General features: G+C 38.8%; 1 protein-coding gene across 7 annotated transcripts in view; it reads right to left on the minus strand.

Moving 5' to 3' along the window:
- NCKAP5 (NCK associated protein 5) overlaps positions 1–22,473 on the minus strand; it is a 375,601-nt gene that overhangs the window by 134,791 nt on the left and 218,337 nt on the right. For 6 of the 7 annotated variants that reach the window (XM_052791617.1, XM_052791615.1, XM_052791612.1 and 3 more), the window contains one exon: positions 11,125–11,215. In XM_052791617.1, the coding sequence (XP_052647577.1) occupies positions 11,125–11,215 (91 nt within the window). The remainder of the gene's footprint in view (positions 1–11,124; positions 11,216–22,473) is intronic. The other variant, XM_052791611.1, reaches the window with a different exon arrangement.

Below are 22,473 nucleotides of genomic sequence, written 5' to 3' on the forward strand. Positions count from 1 at the left end.
AATTTGTTGTTGTTGTTATTATTTTTATTATAAGATTTTATTTTATTTCAATTATTAAACTGTTCTTATTTCAACCCGTGAGTTTTCTCACTTTTACCCTTTCAATTTTCTTCCCCCAATCCTGCTGGGGCGGGGGGAGTGAGCAGCTGTGTGGCACTTAGTTGCCAGCTGGGGTTAAACCATGACAATGTAATAATAAATTGTGAATGTTTTTTTCTTGCAAGGCCATTCTATAGTCTTGATGTATTCTTACATGATGTACTTTCAGTGTTATTTCCACTGCAGACCTCCTAGTGTTCAGCACTATTCTTCACTCCAAATGAGCGATAAGAAACGAGAATTTTCAGACTGTTGATGTAGATAAAAACCGTAGATGAGGGTTTCTTTGTACTTTCATGAAAAAACCAGCCCCAAGCTATGCACAAGTAGCTCAGTCTGACTGCACAAGCTGAAAAAAGGCAGCAATTGCTCCAAGGATTACTGACTTAAAATTCCAACAAGGTTAAAACTTTTTTCCAGTGGCACCTTGCTCCCCTTTCTCCCCCCACCATGACCTTTTTTCCTTAATTAACACTTGTTTACTTTGACTCAATCCCTCTTAAATACGCCCTTTGATATTTTGCAGTATCTTCTTATATGCTTTATAACCTATTTCATTTGGTGAAACCTGAGATGTATAAAAGACACTTATATGTTAAGTCAGAGCAATGTGAAGTAAGACTGATGAATTCATGGTTTCCTGCAAGATGCTTGGTACAGCAGCAGTCACTGATATCACCGTGATCTGAATATGTCTGTTCCATGTGCAACTTTTTAAAAAAAATTTTCTTTATTTGCTAATGGGAATCCCACTACACACCATGACCCAGGTCTGAGAAAAACCCGTAACTGAACAAACAAGTTAGAAAGAAAAAATTACATGCAAATAGACAGTGCAATCTAAATGATGTCTGAGTATAAGGCTACAAATATGACTTCTGGTTTTACCTTGCTTACTTCTACCCATGTATTCAGCTGTTTTCTCTTGCTTTATTTTCTCCCAGTGGAAAGACAGAGAAAAATATAGCTTTGCTTTAGATAGCACATCAGCAAGTGTCGTAATAATATATTTTTGTTTATCTAACAGCTTTTGTTCAGAACAAGCTGACCAAAATTGAAGGAAAAGAAAGGAATGCACATATATCACAAAATTTTACAGAAGCATCCCAAATTGTTCACAGTTTAACATTAGCGTTGTCAGGAAAAACATATAAAATTCTTCTTTTTCATCTCTGGATTTCACTTACAAAATGAACAGAGTGAGCAGTAACATTCCCTAAATTAAATACATGTGATGGATAAGAGAACAAAGTACTTTCTTTATGTTTCTGGTATGAGCCTCCTACCACTCACATACCAATCTACATGTACTACATATTACTCTTCACTCAAAACACTCCCCACGAGTACAAGCTATCACCCCTATTGAACAGTTCTGCTGTAGCATTAATAAATCTCCTAATGATGCTTTTGTTGGCTGTTCCATGCATCAGAAACATCTATTACTTCCGAAAAAGTTCAGATCAAAAAGGACTATTTAGTGTATGTTATCACATCACTAAGAGTAGATGAAGTTTCTTGTCTTCAGGTCCCCAGCTGAATGTCAGTCCTGGGTGTCAAAGTGAACTACAGTAACCTTGTGACCAAATATTGCTGTTGACACCATCCTGTCTTTAGTGAATGGATATTCACATTATCAACAGCACCCTCGCCTCTGACACTTCATCTGTCAGAAGCGAAATCAAAGACTGACCATTCTGGAGGTGACTCTTCCAAGCTAGGTTTCAGGCACAGTGGTGGCAGGGCTGTGTGGCAGTAGCTCATCGTGTTTGTTGTTCCTTTTCAAAATGGAAGACTTCAGCTACACTGAATAGCAAAGTTATCAGCAGAAAAAAAAAAAAAACAACCTGTTCTAGAAGCTAAGCTGTTCCTTCTTCACATCTGTATATATGATATTATGAGAAGAATATGCAGTGTGATTTTTCATGCAGATATTCTCTTATAAATTGGTTCATTATAGTACCATACTCAAAGTAATCATCTTTCCTCCCAGGAAACCTATATGCAGCATTTAAACTTTCCTGAAGGAGTTTGTAAGTATTAAAGTAACTACAGTTGACTAAAGTGACAGTATTAAAATATCTACCTTTGACTGAAGTACAAACAAGCCAAACTACTCTGAAAATTAAATTCAGTAAATTTTATGTAATAGCAATTAAGGCAATAGAATTACTCTGGATTTAAATTGCTAGAAATAAGCCAATTTTCCTTGCCTTTGCAGCCCTTCACTTTTTTTTTATTAAATAATGTCTTTCACTACTTGGATGAAGGCCAAATTACTCTTTTTAATGAAATGAAAAACTTTGAGTGCAATTTTTTTTTTGCCACCAGAATGTCTCCTAAGTACTTATACTTGTTGATCCAGTTTTCCATAGATGGTTTCTTTAGGCAATACCACAAAAAGGCTCTAAAGGACATACCTGAAGATGAGTATTAACTAGTATTTTGGAATGACAGCAATATATTAACTGACTAATTCTCACCATAAGCACAATTGCAGAAGTTGACCTAAGAAATTACCTGTGGGATTAGGACAAAAAAATTAGTATATTATTACATAACCAGGCAATTTTTTGCAAATGCCAGGGAATAGTTGGCTTGTCTCACAATCTTGTCAGGAAAACTTCTGAAAGAAGCTCAGAATGCATCTTCACACAAAAATAAAATGTAGGAACAATCATTCTGGACCAGATCAGAACTTCCAACTTTTAAAAAATGAAAAATACTTTTCATGATCAGCAGTGCACATTCTTTCCAAAATAAATATACTGGTGTACTGTTAAGTGCATTGTTCTGTTAAAATAATTTTCAAAAAGAGAATGTTTGTGAATACAGCATAATATCCTTTTTTTCCTCAGAAAATAAGCAAAATTTTAGATTTTTTTCAACTTTTTAAAATTTAAAAAATAGCATTGCTTCCTGCTGGTTTGAAAACATAAATGAATCACAGCTCAAAATGCAGAGTGAACGATCTTTTTTACGGAGGTGTGGAAATAGGGAGAGAGCAAGTGACTTGGCCATATATAAGACCGAACCTTGGAATACCAAGGAATACAAACTGTTTTTTCAACTTTTCCGTCCAAACACTTCTGTCACTAGACAGCTGATTGCAGTAAATGGTCTCTATTTATTATTTCTTATTCATTATCCTTACTCAGAAAACACAGAGGATTCAACAGATAAAAATGCTTCTTATTTTCTTGCCAGACCCTCTTGGCCAACCAGAACCTCTTCAGTATCAGCTCAGGATGGGCAATGCTGTGTCAGGTCAACAAAGGATGTCTGGATCCTCACAGGGATCTGGATAGGCTACAGATAGGTAAGACCCCCTTATTAAAATCTTCTAAAAGATCTAAAAGATGACAAAAACTCCCTGGGGATCTCAGTGCTTTACTGAGAAACAGAGCGGGGCTGGAAGTGGCGCTGGCTCCCATGGCAAGCGTGCCACAGCAGCCCTGCAGGCTTGGTTTCTCACACAGCCAGAGCGTGGGCTGCCCTCAGCCTGTGTTCCAGCACAGCCCTGCTGCTGGTAGCCCTGGTTTGACCTGCACGAGGAATACACACCGATAAAGAGCAACAAGTTGGCCTTCACATACAAAGATACCGGCATCTCTCCAAGCAGCAGACAGATTATCTTAAAAGTGGTATTTGCTACAAACTCCATGAGGTTATTCCAGTCTCTTAGGACTAGGAAGCAGAGGCATGTTAGAGCCATACTCTTTTCTCTCAAATACATCCCCTGAATTAGAAAAAAGGCAACCGGAACACCACCATTAAGGGCAAGATTAAGGCTGCAGACAACCTGCTGTGCATAAATGGGAAGTCCCTGTATGCATTAGGACGACCTGTGTCAGTCAGGCTGTGAACCACATCATCACTTTGCTTTCCAAAGAATTGCCGTTATGCCTGTTTCATATGTATAGGCTTCAGGCAATGTATATGGGCTGATTTTTGTGGATTCATTTTTTGTGGATACCAAAAGTAAGAACTAGAAGAAAGATACAGCAAAAGATAGAAGCACTGTATTGTTGAGGAAAATCTAAATGTAGAATTACAATCAATATAATACATAATAGTACCATCAAATCAGTAAATCTACACCTCTTGTTACTGTAGATATATAGAGGATTCTGGGAAGGAAAGAACATCTTGTTTTCTGTGAAACAGGCACACAAATGGCACATTTCAGTTATGAGACTTCGCTGTGTTAAACATAACTCCATTGCTTTGTTACTGTATTACAAACAATCAAAAAGGGAAAACTATTTGCACATATGTTCCTTGCAACAAAACTGTAATTCTGAACGGTGTCTGAGGAGCACCATCACCCTCCTTTGGGAGCAAGAATCCAACCTCAGTTTAGGTAAATATGGGAACAAATATTTATCAGCATCTTTGCACAGTGGTGGAAATCTATGAGAAGAAAAGCCATAAGGAATTAGTCGCTACCGAGCTAGCCTTGGATTTCTCTGTATGGAAAAGCAGTCCAACAGCAAATGCTTGTGTCCTCGACAGCCCAGGATTTCCAGTGGAGCTCCCAAGGGTGCGGGTGCCTTCACTTCTGTCCTTCTCTGGGAGACACAAAACTGCTAAGCTTTGCCTAGTAATATTCTCCTTAGTAGCTTAGGAGGCCTGGTCGATGCAGTCTCCTGTGGGCACTTCTAGTCCAGAGAGATAAGTTTAATTTTAAGGATATACTTCCTCTTTCTGCAATAGAAGTTAGCATTAAAAATCCTATGTAGATTTCAGCTAGGGAATTCAACTAGTGCCTTTTTTTCAATTCATGGCCATGCCCCACCTATAAAATGTTACATATCAATGGCCTGAACATTAAGCTTGTATAATATTGTGTTAAGATAAAAATATATTGCCAATACATACAGTTTTTCTTGCATGAAAGAGCTGTTGACACCAATGGCTGTGCAAATTAGAAGTGACAGTCACAACAACTGTTCCACATTTGAGTCTCACAAAGCACGCAGACAAAAAACTGGGTTGATCTGACCAACAATGCCACCTGAAATGTGCCTGTATCACTTATGTAGTCACACCTCTCTGACACCTGCTTTGGAAAGCAATTGGCAAAACGCTCCAGATTTCATGACTGAGAGCTGGAGTTATTTTACCTTTATATTGAAGTTATCAGTATTGAGTCTTCACAGATAAATCTTCTTTCTTACCTGTGGATAAGGCAGACATATATACACATATTTGTATCCAGCAAGCGGGCAGGAAATGGAACTGAACTTTCTTACGTTCAAAGCCACTCCTCCCGTGAAGCTGCAGTGTGAGTTAATGATTGCACTGGTGGTGATGCCATACAAATGGGACAGGTGTCCCCCATGGAGCTGTGTGCCATTCTTCTCACGGTGCACTCCAAAGCCTGAGAATTCTCTTCTGAAGTCATTACTTCTCAAAATCTTGTCATCCCTCCAGAGTGAGAAAAAAACCAGCGCTGAACCACAGTCACAGCTCTTACTCGGCGAGGAGAGCCCTCCCAAATGCTTAGGATGCAATTACTCAAACTGTCTGCTACCACTCTGATGTCAGTGTAGTCACATGGGTGCCAAAAAGAGCAGCGGAGCAAAAATGAGACAGGACACATACCACTTACAGAAAGAAACGGGGGGAATCAAGCTGCTCTTCTCCATTGCACCCAGGGCCAAAGAAACTTGAAAATGTGCTCCACTATTAAGGCTACCTGTAATCCCCATTGAGTCTGTGAGCCAGACTTCTCCTGGTGTAGACTCAACAGCACTGACCTCGGCACAGGGATCGTTCTCCTTGACAAACCCCCTACCCCGTTACTTGTATCCTTCTCCTCTTGAATTTGTATAGTCAATCTCTGAAGTCCTGCACTGTCCACCACAATGAAGATCCCTTCTGCTAAAAAGTAGTCTAGAGCATGTCAGCTGGTGAATAAGCGCAGTCAGAGACACTCTGCACTGGCACTGAAGTTGAGGGATGACTGGGCCCATGACGTTAGATGGGATGGGCTTCAGGCTGTCTACAACCCAGGACTTCAGTTCCTGCTGATCAGAGGAACATGCCTGGTCCCCACAGCAGTATTTGGAGTGCAAATCTCAAAGCAGCACAGTGGGGTTCTGAAAAGGTTACAAACCTTGCAGTCACGAGGTTTTACTTCCCTAAGTTTTTCATACAAATTCATGTATCAAAATCCCCAAATTCCCAACAGCAAAAGCTCACTTCCATATTTTTTAATACAGGACAGGATAGCCCTACTTGAAGACCATTCAAGCTCCACTTTGAAATTGATTCCTTTTCTATTAAAAGTATTTGTATGTTAAACAAACTCCTTAGGGGAAGTAAGCCTTTTTCCAAGTTTACAAGGAAATATGAAAAGCCTTTTTTTTTTTTTTTAAAATCTCTTCATTATCTGGCTCAGTACTTCTAACAGTTCTGTTACCACAGAAGCAGCAGCTCATATATATGATGACCTCCTAAATATACTTGAGATTAAATGATATGTTGTTATCCTCTTTTTACAGAAAAAGGTTAAAGATGGACAGATAAAGTGATCTTGTCCAAGGAAATGGATAAATTTGTAGCAAATGAAAGAATCAAAATCTAGTCTCCTAAACAGTGCTTTAAACAGCAGATTGTCCTTCCTCTCCGATGTGACCGCACCTTGTCTGTCCTGAGCTTTAGTGGACATATCGACAATTCCAGAATTATAACAAATTGTGAACTTGCAACAAACTCTCATCTATTTCGATCACTGTACACTGACATAAAGCCAAAAGGAGTTAAAAAAACCCTTGAAAGTCTTTGAGTGATCTGTAATCCGGTAAGAGTCTACCTAGATATCCAGTATTGTGATCGAACAGGAAAGAAACTCTAGTTTTTGGTATGCAAATCACAACGACAAACTTAGGAAGGAAAGTCTGCAGGGTGCTTCTTTTAATGTCTTGGGTTCAAGTACTGAACACAATTATTTCTGGGGATCACTCTCCCGCTTAGATAAAGTACTTGTCTCTTGAATGCAGATAGTATTAATATATGAAGTATTGGTTTGGCCTTTCATGGTCTTACTTTTAGGTGGACAATGCCTCTTGGAAACATTATAAAGCTCTTACATACTACAGCCTTTTAGTCAAGTAAACTTTTAAGCAAGAAATATGATGGTTCACGGCAATTCAAATCACACATATTCTTGTCTACATTTACGTGAGCATTCATTATAAATCTTCCCTTGGTTAGTATTATGTAAAATGATAACAGAGTAGAATTTTATTTACAATCCTGCTTCTAAATTTATTTACCCTAAAGAAATCACATCATCCATCTGTAAGTCCAAATTAAATTCCCATAGGGCAGCTAGCTCTATGGAAGGGGTTAGAATATTTTGCTTCAAGTAAGAATTCCAGCAAGACCTAACATAATATTGCAATAATACTGCAAACTCTGGGCTCCATCTTATTATTATTCTTCTAACATGATCACTATGCAACATTTAATGTTCATTAGCAAGATTATTTATTCTGAAGTCAGGCATATTGATATTATAATAAGAACTCCATTTCATACACCCCAGAACAATAATTAGATTTGTAAAAAACAAATATGTAGACAATGGTCAATAGATCAAACGCGTTTATTGCACAGAGGTATCTTTTATGACTATTCAGATATTAATTTGAACAGGCTTCACACACTAAAACTACCTTACCATCGTGTCAGAGAATATGGGACATATGTTGATAACTCACACTGGAGATTGCCTAGGTCATGTCCTCCTTTGTTATGAAATACATAGTTCTGAAACTGCAGTAAAATCTGATACTCTATTGCACCGAGTACTGATCATATCGTTCTGATCATATCATAGTAATCACAGAGAACAGGAATGATTCAGAGTATGTTCTACAAGGTAACTGATTGTAGAGGATGGCTTTCAAAACAATGTTAGTATTTATACATTCAATAAGTTCTGTGTATGTATATGAAGAGATATATATATCACCTGGAATTCAGATCATAAAAATCTTTTCGTCACATGTTAGCTCACATCTATACTTCATTTACAAATACAGGATGATAATATGGTTATCATGTTCCCCAAAACCTGAATACATCAGTGTTTTTAAGAAACATTACCTAGGTAGTACATTCAATTTCTATTCCCATTTGTGAACTACCCTTATAAATATATCAAAAAACTGTCTGAATGCATTTGGAAAGATACAAATGAAATGCTTCTATTGCAATATTGATGCCTCTTGCCATACCTGGACACAGTATTTGCAATAAAATTCATCATATATTTAGATGATATGTTTGTCCATGATTTCCACACAGTTGGTTTCAATAACATATTAATGATGCATATAATGCCTTATTAATATGTTTTTCAATGTTAAAATACCTTGTAAACATTTCAGATCACAGCTTCTTTGCCAACTATTTGTTTTGAAGAGCCTTTCAGGTATTAGCTTTTATTATTACATGTGGTTGTTGCCTAAATCACACGGCATAGTTTTTACCATGTGACTGAATAACAAATACACATCAAGTGAATGCATCTCTGACCTACATAGCAGGTAGCCATATGAGGGCAGGAATGCGCTGTTTTGCATGTGAATAGAGCTGTTCCTTGAAATTCCCAGAAAACAAACTATTTGTTCAGAAGTTTGTCACAAAAGTGAACAAAAGGGATGTGAGGATGAATGAGCCAGAGATACTCAGAAAAAACACAATGTTCATGGAAATGTTCCGTATTTTTGACCTGTTTTACGAATCACAGACTGGTATATAATGCAGTAGCCTAGCTGTTCCTCCAGGAAAGGAAAAATCGTTGCTTCTGAGTCATGAATTAGGAAAAGTAATTCATAAGCAAAGAAAATTGCACAGTGGCTATACGGAAGAAATGAAAATTGCTAAAAAACAAGCTAACTTTGCTATCATGAGTGAAAACGTTCCCAAGAACAAGAAGAGAACAGGAAGAGAAGGAAGCTGCTATCCAATGTGGAGTACAAGATTTAAAATAATCCTAGAGTAACAGGTATATGGGTGCTTTAAGGTCCTGGGACAGAGATAGCTTCACTTTGTAAGAGAGCTAGGCTCAGGTCTGGGGAATCTGCCCTGACTACCACCTAGCAGATTCAAACAAAACCCCATGTCCAGAAAGAAGGGAAAAAAAGGGGTTTAGACAGCAGTTTGCTAGGTGGAGTAGGCTGTTTGCTAGAGCTGAAGGAAAACAAAGAATCATTCTTGTTACCATTAAATGGGCAGAACTGCCTTGTTCTTTTGTTGGTCAGAAAATAAACCCAAGAGATTTTACACAAAACACACCACGGTACCCATTCTCCTGGCTGGCAGGAGACAACAAAATACCTATGTCAGTATGGCCCCAAAGGAGAAAAAAATAAAACCATAACCAAATTCTCTTTTTCCAAAAACTAAGAAACAAATAAAAGATGGAGGAAGAACTACACAGAAATATACAAGCACCAAAATTGGAATGACTAGTTTATCTCCCCTTTAGGAAAGCAGCACACAAAATTTCAGATTTCAAAAGACCAGTATAGTGCCCGAAAGAAAAATAAAGAACACCCAAACCCTCAGTTTGATGGAAAGAAACTGAAGTACTTTTTTGCTTTTCTTGTTGAGAGTGCAAAACAAAACCCAAAGAAGCTAAAACCTAATTGTGGTACCACCTTACTGTGGTTTCCACGGTAATACAGCATACAGAAAAGCAGATAATAAAATCATTCCAGCTTTCTGTTATAAACAGACAAGTAATCCACCCGAAGGAGAGACTGACACCAAGCCCACTTCAGAACACCCACTGTTAGGTGGCAGGAGTGAGCAGGAAGTATAGATTTAAGCTCTGAACCAAGAGGAGGGAACTGAGTTTCACTTTTGCATCCCAAAAGGGTAGTGAGTAAAATATGGATGCTTTTATCACCAGTTTCTAAAAGCACAATGTTCTATTATAACTTCAACAAAACGTTTAATTTGTCCTGAAATTAAATTTTACAGGCTATCAATTTAACAAGAAAAATTGATTATTTTGGAAGGTTAATCTAAAAGATTCTTTTCCCTTCAATCCAAGCTTAAAATGAAAATTTAATTACAGTGATAAATACTCTTTAATATACATTTTTGTTTAGCTATATTGCTGTATTTTTGATCCATCAGTTGTAAGAATGGACTAATATGACTAGAATTTTTGAAAAGTGTTTTAGCTGAAGGATCGCTGCCTAGTATAGACTTTAATATATTATTTCAGCATTTTATGTCTTTATAAGGAATGCTTATTCTATTTAAAAAGACACGGGATAGGACTGACTTCATTAACTGTTTTTTTTTAAGAATTCATGTGCAGAATATCTGATTAACTGGGATTTTACTCATTCTTGTTTCCAGACACTTAAAAAGGCTTTCCACCACCTCAGGTTCACTGCTTCCAGAATACCGCAGTATATTAGGAAAATGTAAAATGCTCCTTTTCTTATAAACAGCATAAACAGACCTGGTTCCCTTTGAAAAACCTCTAAAATCTTTGCTCTCCTAAATTCTGTCCTGCGACACACTCTCTCTACCCCAAGTGAGGCTGATAAAACACACCTGCCACAAGCAGCAATAAGAAACTATGGAGCTTGATATGGAAGCCTCACACCCAATAAGAATATGAGTGGATAAAATTAACTATCGCAATCTGAAGGTCAAGTTGTCAAAAGCATCTATGTTTTCGAGAGATGCTGGAATATATTACTTAAAATATTAAGTACTTTATTAAAGTCTTCAAAACTAGTTTCTCTGTCCCCTGTTAACTGTGAGGAGCAACAACTGCAGATAACACAATAACAATAAAAATGAAAAACCTTAAACTCTGGTGAGAGAACACATGGGAAAATGTAGATGTTACCAACTACCACTTACAAGTACTCATAACTAGTAAACAATAGAAGAAACAATGCCAGACGTGTTTATCTCAGTAGTGCAATTTTTGTTTTAAAGAACTTTTCTATCACAAGAAAACAGGTAGTAAGTCACTAATACCTGATATACCTTCATGATATTGACATTTCCTTCTCCATGCTGGCCTGGGGATCCTTGGCTCTGTAGCAGATTTCTCACTGTCTCCTCCATTCTAGAAAATGAAAATATTTATAAAGTCAACTGTATGGAAAAAAAATTAAGAGTTGCATTCAGTGTTTTTGTTCTTTACAAGAGCTTAATGCATCCATGGCTACCATGAAATTAATATTTAAAGATAATCCTGGCCTTATAATGTTCTCATACTCCATGTTATGAATAACACATTAAGGGCACTCTTTTATCTTTTGAATATGCACAGTAATTAGTTGTATTGTTAAAATCCTAGTGGAGCTCAGTTACAAAAATTAAAAACAAATGTGTGCAAAAGACATCACCTTGTCAACAGTGTAACCAAACACCATGATAAAATTACTGTCATTTAGGAACAAAATCAGTCAGATTAAAAAAACCCAACCTGCTGTATTTCTAGCCAATTGTCAGGTTTGTGCAATTTAGACAGACTGTCAAATACATTACTAGTATTTACTCTCTATGTTATAGATGCAGCAGTGTGTGCCAGTACATTTGTTTATAGAGGCACAGCTGCTGAACACATTCACCCTTCTCTGCCCTTTCAAAGGGATGTAAAAAGCAAGTGTAGGCTACAATCTGGTACTACCATCTCATGAAAACATAATCAACTTCAGTTCCATCAGTGAAAGAAGGAAGGTTTGCACTTCCATTTTAGAAGGTGTTAATAGACACCATCAAAAGTTGTCTTTGATCTACACACATTCATCAAGCATGTTAAAACTGATAATAACGCTAACCCTCCTGAATGGAGGCTGAACAGAATAGAGAGTTCTGCTCCTTCGCACAGGAGGACCGCTGGGAATAACAGAAGCCACCTACAAAACACTGGTCCCATTCAAGGTGGATCAGAAATTAAATCCCATGGGCTTAGGCGATGTCACTGAGGCTGACCACAAATAAAGGCTCTGGGACTAGCTGGTTTCAGCTCTGTGAGTATGGGTAGGAGGAGGAAGGGGATCAAAAGCCACAGAAGCAACAACAAAGACGCTGGGTTTCACAACAAAATATGCTATGTGCCAGTTCCAGCCAAAGGTCCTCACGCTTCTCCCCACTCCCCATCTCCTCACCCAAATTCTCACCCCTGTACAGCTTCTTCTTCAGCTGTGCGGATGCAACAGTTTTTCTCACCCTCCCTTTCATGTCTTCTGTTCTTTTCCTTTCAAGCTGTCTCAATCCCTTGATATAGTTGTAAAAACAGCCCAGCTGGAACAGGGGCTGGAGAAGGGAAAACTGCTGTGGCACAGGTGTGTGGGTGACATGAGGCAGGAGAGAGAGAGAGGAGTAGCTTAAGCCATATTGCCAGATACGCAGTATATTAAAACAGTGACCTTGAAAAAAGAGCCAGTATTCCTAGGCATATCAGACCAGAAACTGCCTGCTGTTGTTTATTTCTACTGTGTTTAGGGAAACATCACTTTTGTGTACCATTCTTTGCAAATGCAATTGAGCAGAAGAATTATTCACAGAGTATCTTTTTTTTTTTTTTTTTTTTTATTTCTAAGGTAACAATCCATCAAGACAGCAAATATTAACTAACTGCTCTGGCCAAAGGCCAATAATGTTATCTTTTACATAAGCCTCATAGTCTTTCTTTTCTTTCAGTCTTATAAGAATGAATGGTATTGGCTAATTTAGCAATAATATGATGTTTTGCTAGGTTTTCTCCTTTCAAGTCAGCCAGCTACACTACTTTTTGAGAAGCCGACGCTGGGTATTCATTCTACTCAGATGAACGCTGACATTTTACTTATTCGTATGATGTTTTTTTGTCATTGATGTGCAGACTTCTACATTGCCAGAATGCCCACAGAACAGTTGGACCATCTGTTGACCAAATGTGAATAAAAACAAGCCAACTCTAATCTCTAGTGCAGACAGTGGTGCAGTTTTTCAGTTGCAGATTGGAACCATTTCTGCTCATAGGCTGACCTTAATCAGATGCCTTTTACACAAAAGAACAAATCATTTTGGTTCATAGCATAAATTCCTGTGCAGTCCTCACTGAATGATTTCATTTCTTAACATGCTCATAATTTCATTTTTAAATTAACAATGTAATAGGATTCTTAATTATTGTGTTTATATATGCATACACAGTTCCAACTCTAGTCCTTCACAGAGTTCTTACAAATTAATAAACAAGCAAAAATGAGAGAAAGAATAGATTCGACTATCACTAAAATCAGAGTTTTTCAATTTAGGCCTAATAGTATTAATGAAAACATAGTCTAGTTGCATATTACTATAATCAGTTAAACCAGCTCAGAAAAATTATGAAGAATTCTTAAATTCAACAGGTCATTTCATCTTCAGACAGCCTATTTTGGACAAGAGGCCCATCTTGTCGAACAGCCTTATAGCGACTGGCGAGCACACAGTTTCATGTGGCAATTAGAAACACCTCCCATCAGCACTCAGATTTCTATGCAACAGAATAATCTTTGCAACATGACAAAGAGCTCAGTTAAACACAGTTGAGACTTTTGTTGTTTTGTTGTTTGCAGCTATTATAGAAGTTTGTAAGCTGAACCCCAGGCATAACATACACACTGTCTGTGTAGTCATGTCACTATAAAACCAGCATTGAGAGGATCTTACAAGCTTTAGGTACCCATGGAATATCTGAAAAAGGAGAAAGGAAACTAGTTTCTGTCAAACAAGGAGGTGAAATATGCTTGCAGTCAAATTTACTGCAAAGCTCTGATGGCCAGTGCTCTTGCAGTTTATAAGCTGCTGCTTCTCCACTAGCACCCCAGTTGTCCATTTTTAGGAATGACTGCTTAACCAAACATGGCACAGGATAACAATCGAGACTTGTTTCTTATAAATTAGAATCTTTGAAGCATGAACTAATGACACCTTAACTGAAAAGCGATTGTTATATTATGATCCATAATACTCTCCACAGTGACAGTACATGCCAGAAGGATTTAGTATAAATTCTTTTAAAGAATGCAGGAATAGTTGAGCCTCTATAAATTTGACTTGAAATCCCATGTTTTGCTCCCTGAACAAGGCTTCCAAAGGACATGTAAATTTTGGAAGTGAAGCAGAAAAATTAGGAGCTTTATGAAAGGCTATTTCTACACATCGACCTATATTTTTCCCCCTTCTGGTAACCACGAAAGGTTATCTTCTCTTGGTCATGATTCTAATATCCTAGATGGACCCACTCCAACATCAAGCACTTGCCGATTACATCTAGAATAGCTATCCCCCACACGTGCATTCTGCCTGCTTGCTGGACTATGCTAAAAAACCTGTTTTGCCAAGGATTCTGTGCATCTTATGTAACTATCAAGCTGTTACAATCTGCAAAAACAGTCTCTAAAGTTCACCATTCCCAAGTCTACATTCTTCAATCACTATTTAAGAACATTTATATTCCCCTTTCTTTAGTGTTCTATTTAGTCTCTATTCATGTGAAGCATCTCACTTAGTACCATTAAATTTTTTGTTACATCTCTTATTTGAATAGAAAATTGACTTTTCTTAGAACTGAAGTGTTCCTTTCAATTTTTCTTTTTTTAAAAAGCTATTTTCTTTAGGGGAAAAACAAATGAAACCCATGTTTGATAGAAGCTTCTTAAGTTTCTTGACTAAATGTCAGTTTAGAGTAGAGAAACAGTCCTCCACCAGTCCTAACCTGAGGATAAATTTCTCAAAGCATAAAACAGAAGAAGAAATGAGGCACTCTGAAACCAGAATCTGTTCATGGAATATAAGAGTTTAAGGAACATAAAATATTAATGCTACTGTGGAAAGCACTGTCAAGATGTCATCTGGAATATTATCTGCAATTACGATCACCAGTGTTCAGGAGTGACTCATTCAGAGAGGATTCGGTGAAGAGACAGCTCTGAGGTTTAGAGGAATTGAGAGTCTGTGTCATGAGACTAAACAACTTACCTTGCTAAACTTAAGAGACCAAGGTCTTAAACAAGTATGACTTCCACAAAAGAATCAGTGAGAAAAAGTAAAATGGGAAAGAAAACTACATTAACCTAAGGCCAATGACTGATGAAAAAAGATGGGAATATAGTGGTTACAAATACATTTAGGCTGGAATTAGGATGTTTTTAATCATGGAAGAAGTGAGACTCTGAACCAGCCTGCCAAGTAGAGTAACAGGATGAGAAACCTAAACAGTTTTAAGCCAGAGCTGAGCAGTTTATGAAATTAATTAGACAGCAGTGTCAAGAGCTGAGGACCTGAATTTACGATCCACAGGTCCTTGCTGCTATTCCTTCTGAAACAAAATCAGTCATTTCTACACTTAAAAAAATGTAATTTGTCCTGTGCTGTTGAGAGAATACCAGGAAATCAATTCAACTGCAACATACAGTTATTTATTTTGGCTTTGTTTCTGTGTGTGTTTCTGGGCAAGAGGGATAGAGGAATCTCTGGAAAGGAGGAAACATCATTCCCTGCCCAGGGAGCAGCACATAGGGCACAGATGCTCAGGTGTCCAAGGTGGCAGAAGGAAGATTCCTCTGTATTTTTGCTGCAACTCAAATCTTGCCTGGAAGCCAGGACCTGCCTGTAAGGACCCACTGAGCTGTAGGAAACCTGCTTTTAAAGCTTCTTGATGTTAACGTTTCTGACAGCTCTTCTGCCTCCATCTCCTGCCTGCCCCCACTGCTGCAACTCATGGCATGCGCCAGAGCACAGTTTCAACCAGGCCAGGTGAGACAGACCCTGCTGGGGTTGATGCATCACTGCTAGGCAGTTAAGTTCCCGACTTTTCTCTCAATTTTCTCAAGACCATCACCTTCATAAATGGGCACCTCCTTTGTGCCATCCCCCAGCAATGCTGAGACATGGTCAGAAAACCTGCCCGCTTTGTGCCTCTCCCAGTTCTGTCATTTCAATTGGACCAAAGCCATAGGCTATTATGTCGGGGTCCTCCCCAAGAACAGATTTTAAGACCATACAGGAATTAATCTTCCTTCAAATACACTAATTCAAAGAGGCACAAGAGTTCTTTCAGCCCCCTAACTCTGCAGAACCTTCCCCATGTATTTCCCACTTCCCTAAAAGGTCTTTCAGATCCCTTTCAGCTAGGTTTATTGATTCCCTTCCCTGAGAGAGGTTCACAGTTTGCCACAGTAATTTCACACGTGAAGAGGATTTTCTCTGACCAACCTCTCCACTGTGTAGGACATGCCTTTATGCCCTGTCTCACTGCAGAGAAAACCCGTTCTCTTCTCCAGTTCTTTGTAGCATATACGTTAAAGGGGTTTGATCTACCCAGACCTAAAAACTTTCTGTGACAGAGCAAGTTTTCCTGGAAAAAAACTCTTCCAATATATCTTGATCTTTGATTTCCCTTCTAGCACAGGGAATAAATACTCTCTATAGCCCATGCTCTATTCAGCTACAGCCCTTTTTACGGTTTTCCCTCCAAGGGACAGGTAGCATGTAGTTGTTCCAGCTCTAGAAGGTGCATGACAGTTTCAATCCCTTCTCCCTTGACCTACTTCCTTCAAAATTTCCACAAGCTGGCAGCTACCTTTTGCTAGGTGCTATCACCTTCCCTTTTCATCACCCTCAAGCTAAGGTGACAGTACTCGGTGGTTATTTCAAATGCATGCCACAAGATTTTCTTCAACTTGATACTGACTTACAGTCTTACAGAGACGTGTCCAAAGGTTTCTATAGAATTTTACTAAGTTGAGGCTTGTATTTCAGCTTTTTCCTTCTCCTCATGCCATGCAGCAGGTGCAGGACTCTTTTTAAAGTCTTAGAGAAAAATATCAATAACAGATCTTTCTCCAACTTTAGCTTAACTTACTTCTGTGTAATCAAAATTCTCAGGTGGGTATTTGCTTCCAGCTCCTATCTGTGAGACAGTGAAGCTTCCTGCCTCTCTCCTGGGCAGTCTCCGGCTTAAGTCTCTTGACTTCTGTTTTTAGTTATAGCCTCCCTGGAGATGTGGCCTGGGTTTCAGCTCCTTGAGCTGTCTGACCGCTCCCTACCACCTGATCACAGATGAAGGAACAGGTTCCCATATGGTTTCTCAGTTTTTTCAGCTCTTGGTTCACCTGTGAACCAGCCAGTATTTTCACCAGCTGGACTTGGGTTGTCTCTTTGGGGACTGCAATCTGTCTGGCTTTGGTGGCAGACTTCTGTGTCTCTGTCCTAGTCTTCCACCTCTCTCTCCAAACCCACAATCCAACCAAACAAAAAGCTTCTCTCTGACTCAGCTCTCAGATAAATTTGTTTGCTTATTCATATGTAGTTTTGAACTTCAGGCTTGGGGTTACCTGCATCTCACTTCCCTCACCACTCCATTCAAAGCTCTGCAATGGATCAGGTTAGACTTTCTCCTTACAGTGAATTCCTCAAACTACCAAAAGGCTTCAGAGTTAACAAACACACACAACCCCCCGCCCCGAGCAAATAAAAAATCCAGATTTTGGATTAAGCACCAGATTTTTTTAAACAGGGAAAATAGCAAAGTGGCTTTACAAGACATAACAGAAACAAAAAAAGTTAATCAAACAGCAGTTCCTGTTCACTGCATCCTTGCAGGAGTGTCTTTCCTTCTGCCTGCTTTCAATTAAATTAGTGGCTCTCTGAACTGCAGACTCTGCTTACTCCTCTGGCCCCAAGGATTTCCATTAGCTCTACACATGGCTGCCTGCTCTCCTCAGCATTCCCCCTGATCTGCAGGCTCATCTCCAGACTGTGCAGTGACCTGCCAGCCACAGCGACAGCCTCGAGACCCTCTGCTCTCCTCCACGAGCCATGGTGATCCCCAGGACCAAGTGGCCCATCTTTCCCAGGGCTGTGTCCAAGCCCGCTGTTCTCAGTGTGCCTACTGCAGAGACCTGCAGCATGCTACTAGGCCATTGCTTCAAGTGGGTAGGTAGCCAGGAGACAGACACAAGCTTCTCCAAAGAACACAGATATTGAAAATGGATTTAAAAAAGCAAAGAAAGAAGTGAAAACAGATATGTGATAAACTTAAAAGAGAACTGACAGATGGGAAATGCTGGGCCTCTAAACCCCAGGGGTTTTCTCCGCATTTTCAGTTCTGCTTAGGATATGACATCGGTACATGCCTTATAGCAATGTGCTGGGCAAAGCCTACAGAATGCACAATATCCATCCTTAATATTTCAGTTGGAAAATAAAGTAATACTATACAATAGCAACCGAAACACACACATATAATGTATAATTTATGTTTATTCTTTCTGTTCATCAGTACAGGTGCTTATCAATCCAGAAATATGAAGGCAAATTCTCCTCCTGCAGCATCACCATGGCCCTTTCCCCACCACAGGCTCTGAGCAGCCAGTTCAACCCCGTGACATTCGCCAGTGGCAAATCCAAACTGCACAAGCCATGCTCTTTTCACATACTCATGCTAAACCCTCCTAAAAACATATTTAAAGCATACTCAAACTGTTGCCTGAAGGGCAAGCTACCTAAAGAGAAGTAGCACATAAAATAAAGTATCTTGTGCACGATGAGGGCAACTATTGCAAGGCCGTGCTGGAATGAAACAGGTCTCAAGCTCTATTTACACGAGTGGAGAAGGATCATTCCTTTGAGTGGACAATCTAATCAGGTGCTCTGTCTGCTACACCATACCACCACTTGAAAATTACACAAAACTGAAAGACTGAGCACAACATTTACTTAGTTGAACCACTGACCATTGAACCCACTGGAAATTTTCAAGGTATCCTTAAATACCATATGTGCCTTGAGCCTCAGATAAGTAGGGTAGGATTTTAAAGACCTCAGCATTGGCATATCACTGCTCCCACACAAGTCTGAATTCTGTTATCACACAATGGCAGACCTGACATTTCTCTGAAACTGTTCTAACTACCATCTGAGCCAGGAAATGTTGGAAATTTCACTCATCAAACTTATACCTACAGCAAAAAGTTTCTGAACTGCAATAGAAACCAGTGGTAATGTTTATTTCTGTGTTGACAGATAGACAAATGCCATATGGACTGTATGGGTGTCTTCCATCACCAGCCCTGTATATGATTTTGTAACTTACAGGCATGGAGGATTAAACAAAAAACAGTCCAAGACGAAGCATCACAGAAAAGCTTCTCACAGGCAACTGAAAGGATTTTTCAAATGGAAGGACTGTGCCTCCTACAATTCCCCAGTAACATATTTGGGACCTTAGGACAGGAGATATTTTCATTAACTGTAAGTGGATAGAACCAGACACGTACAGAAAGCTGATTCTTGTGTCAGCTTAAACATATGCTCCTAAGTTCAAACTCTATTCATGCTGGAGGCACCAGAAATAGTCACAGTGTTTCAGCATAACTAAAAGCATCAGAAAAATTACAGACAACTACACAATGACTGCAAGTATTTCCAATTTCAAATAATGGGTTACTTTTTTTCTTGTTTTCTACATTTTAAACAAATATTTATTTTTCCATATTAGCAAATATATATATAGATGGATGGATATATCTACCAGCTCCTCCAAATACACGTATTTAATTTTGCATATATGCACCCTGCTACAGACAAACTACTATTGCTTTAAGTTACTTAAGGAAATGTAAAGCCACTCAAAACTAAAAAGCGCTTGTTCCATTCTGAGTTACAGCTTTAAGGTGGTACCAAGACCACCTTGACATACCTACATAAATTTCTATCAGTTTCCCACGAATAGCAAAGATGCTATGTGGAGGGAGGCAGCTTTTGTGGAGTTGAAGTAGGTACAAGAGAAATGCAAGATGAAAATGAGGTCTGTCATCAACGATCATTTGCAGAACCCTTCATAATGCAAACAAGCTGTTCTTACACATTTTCACGCTACACCGCCCATCGTGAAGCTTTCGGGCTCGGTCTGCGAAGCGCTGTGGTAGACACCCACCTGTGCTGTCCAGAGTACAGACAGCAGCTGGAAGAAAGCTAAAAAGAGGAGAGACTTTTTTTTTTTTCTTCCGCAGAAATTATCATGATTTGTTTTCAGCCTGACTCCCTAGTGAAACACTTATATGCAAAACACTTAAAATATATAATTCTTCTGATTAAGTGGCTAGTGAGCATGCATATGATTGCTGTACAGAAAGATAAATAATTCTTTTGATTAAATGACTACTAAGTATGCATGCCGTTAAAGTTGTTCAGAAAGTTTCATTATATTGAATACCATATAACATGCCCTGATGCCTTCAGAGGCAAAGACTGTAAAGTTTATTAAATTCTTGCATTCTTTTTCCCTTAAGATGTTATTTGTGAATTTAATGCCTTTAAAAAACTAACTATCAATGGAGCTAATGGGACTCTAAATACATAAACGTTCAAGAAACCACTCCTGGTTTGGTTCAATAACCTAAATCTTACATCAAAAATCAAGTGCACAAGACAGCACCAGCCCTTTCCTGACACTGTACAGACAAGTGCAAAGGCCCAAAGGCTAAACTCCTGCAAATGTAACTACACAGGACTCAAATATGACAGGAAGGTTTCCCACTTTGAACTTGGATCCCGCTGAAATGGGTCACCTCAGATGTTCACAAATACAAAGAACAGCAACAACCAACAGAACAGCAAGAAACAATGACTCTGGTTCCCAACCATGAGATTCACTTAAAAGTACTTTTGAAGACAACATGGAGTCTTAATAAATATAATTTCTTTTGACTTTCTGGACTTCAGCCTTTCCAAATTTCAGCTCATAAAGACTATGATAAGAAAAGAAAAAAATGGAGATTTTCAATTCATCTGTGACTTCCTGAAAGCCTCTGCATGTAGGATCAGCACAGATGGATGAAATGTGTAGGAATATTCCAAGTGATGTCTGTGCTACAAATAATGGTATGATAACATTTTAATTCCTAAGGGGGATAATGTGCTGCTGTAGATATATCTAGAATTTATCTTTCCTTTTTTCTCCTCAGCAGAGAGCTTGCTTTGGACGTTCAAATAGACATTCACAAACAGAGGACATGAGACAGTTCTTGGCTGATCAGCTATGATCGAGTGTTTCCTCTGTACCCTTCACGAACCAGTGGTGCACTGAGGCCCTCTCTGTGTGACTAGGACCTTTTCACCTGACAAACCCTCCACATTAGCCTCCAAATTACCAACTTAGGGAATGAAAAATATATAAATAAAATGCCTCCATGTGTTTTTCCCCAAAGTAGATCAGGAATGACTGCCAGGATAGTGAATGCCAAGTATCTTCTCCTGAGCCTGAAGAATGCCTCCTTCCATGTGGGTTTCCAGCAGCACTGCCCTGGTACAACACAGTTTCCTATTCTAAAGGTGCCCAGCTCAAAAGGAGTTTACCCTTCTGGAGGACAGATTCAGTGAACAGCAATACATATCTACTACCAAAGAAACCTACCATGTAGAAGTAATTACTCTTCCAGTCTTAAATTTCAGGTGGTTAGAAAACAACCACAAAAACAAGTCATGTCGGAGACATCAGAATGAAAACTTACTGGTTGTAGATTTCCAAACCCTAGCAGCATAGCAAAATGGCCTAAACAAGTAATATATGGTTAAAGTAATGGTCTCCAAGGGCTTAATTACCTGTATCATTAGGCAGAGGTGGTCTCTCTAAAATTATATTGACAGCTCTTCTACAACCAAGCAGTTGATAATGAGGCAATAAAAATACATGACAATGCACAGAAAAGAGTGCTGGAATAGCGTCATATACAGCATCATCAGCTTTGATGCCAACGGACAAGAAGGGCTGAATTAAGGACCTAGATATATTTTGTCATTAATAACTTTTAATGTTCTCCCTTTCTGAATGTGTGCAAGCCTATCAAAAGCAAAAGAAGATAAGAAAAACAAGGTAAGAAGAATAATATCTAGGTGCAGATGAGATGCAAGAAGAAAGAAATAACAGCTGCATTAAAGAAAATAAAAGAAAAGAAAAAGGCAGGGACACTTTCACGCCTCTATGTTAAGCGCCATAAAGCGCTCTCCATATCATTCCAAACACATTACTCTCTCACAGCCATAATCCACTGTATGAAGTAACAACAGGAAAAAAACATGCCACAATACACAGGCTCAAAATGCCAAATTTGTCACTATTGAAGCACATCTCTTTAAATTGCATTATCCTGGAGATGAACTGAATAAAAGCAGGGGAATGTTTCTGTATGTAGGGTTTGCACTGAAATATACAGAGAGCGCACTGGCTCTTTGCTGCATAGATGTGCTTCCACTATTGCCTGCTCCCATTTTCCCCTTGCTGAAGTCATGCAGAATGCTGCCTCTGTATCAGACACAGTGTCTGAAATCTCTGTCACTTTGGAG

This window comes from Harpia harpyja, chromosome 7, assembly GCF_026419915.1.
Source record: "Harpia harpyja isolate bHarHar1 chromosome 7, bHarHar1 primary haplotype, whole genome shotgun sequence".
NCBI lineage: Eukaryota > Metazoa > Chordata > Aves > Accipitriformes > Accipitridae > Harpia > Harpia harpyja.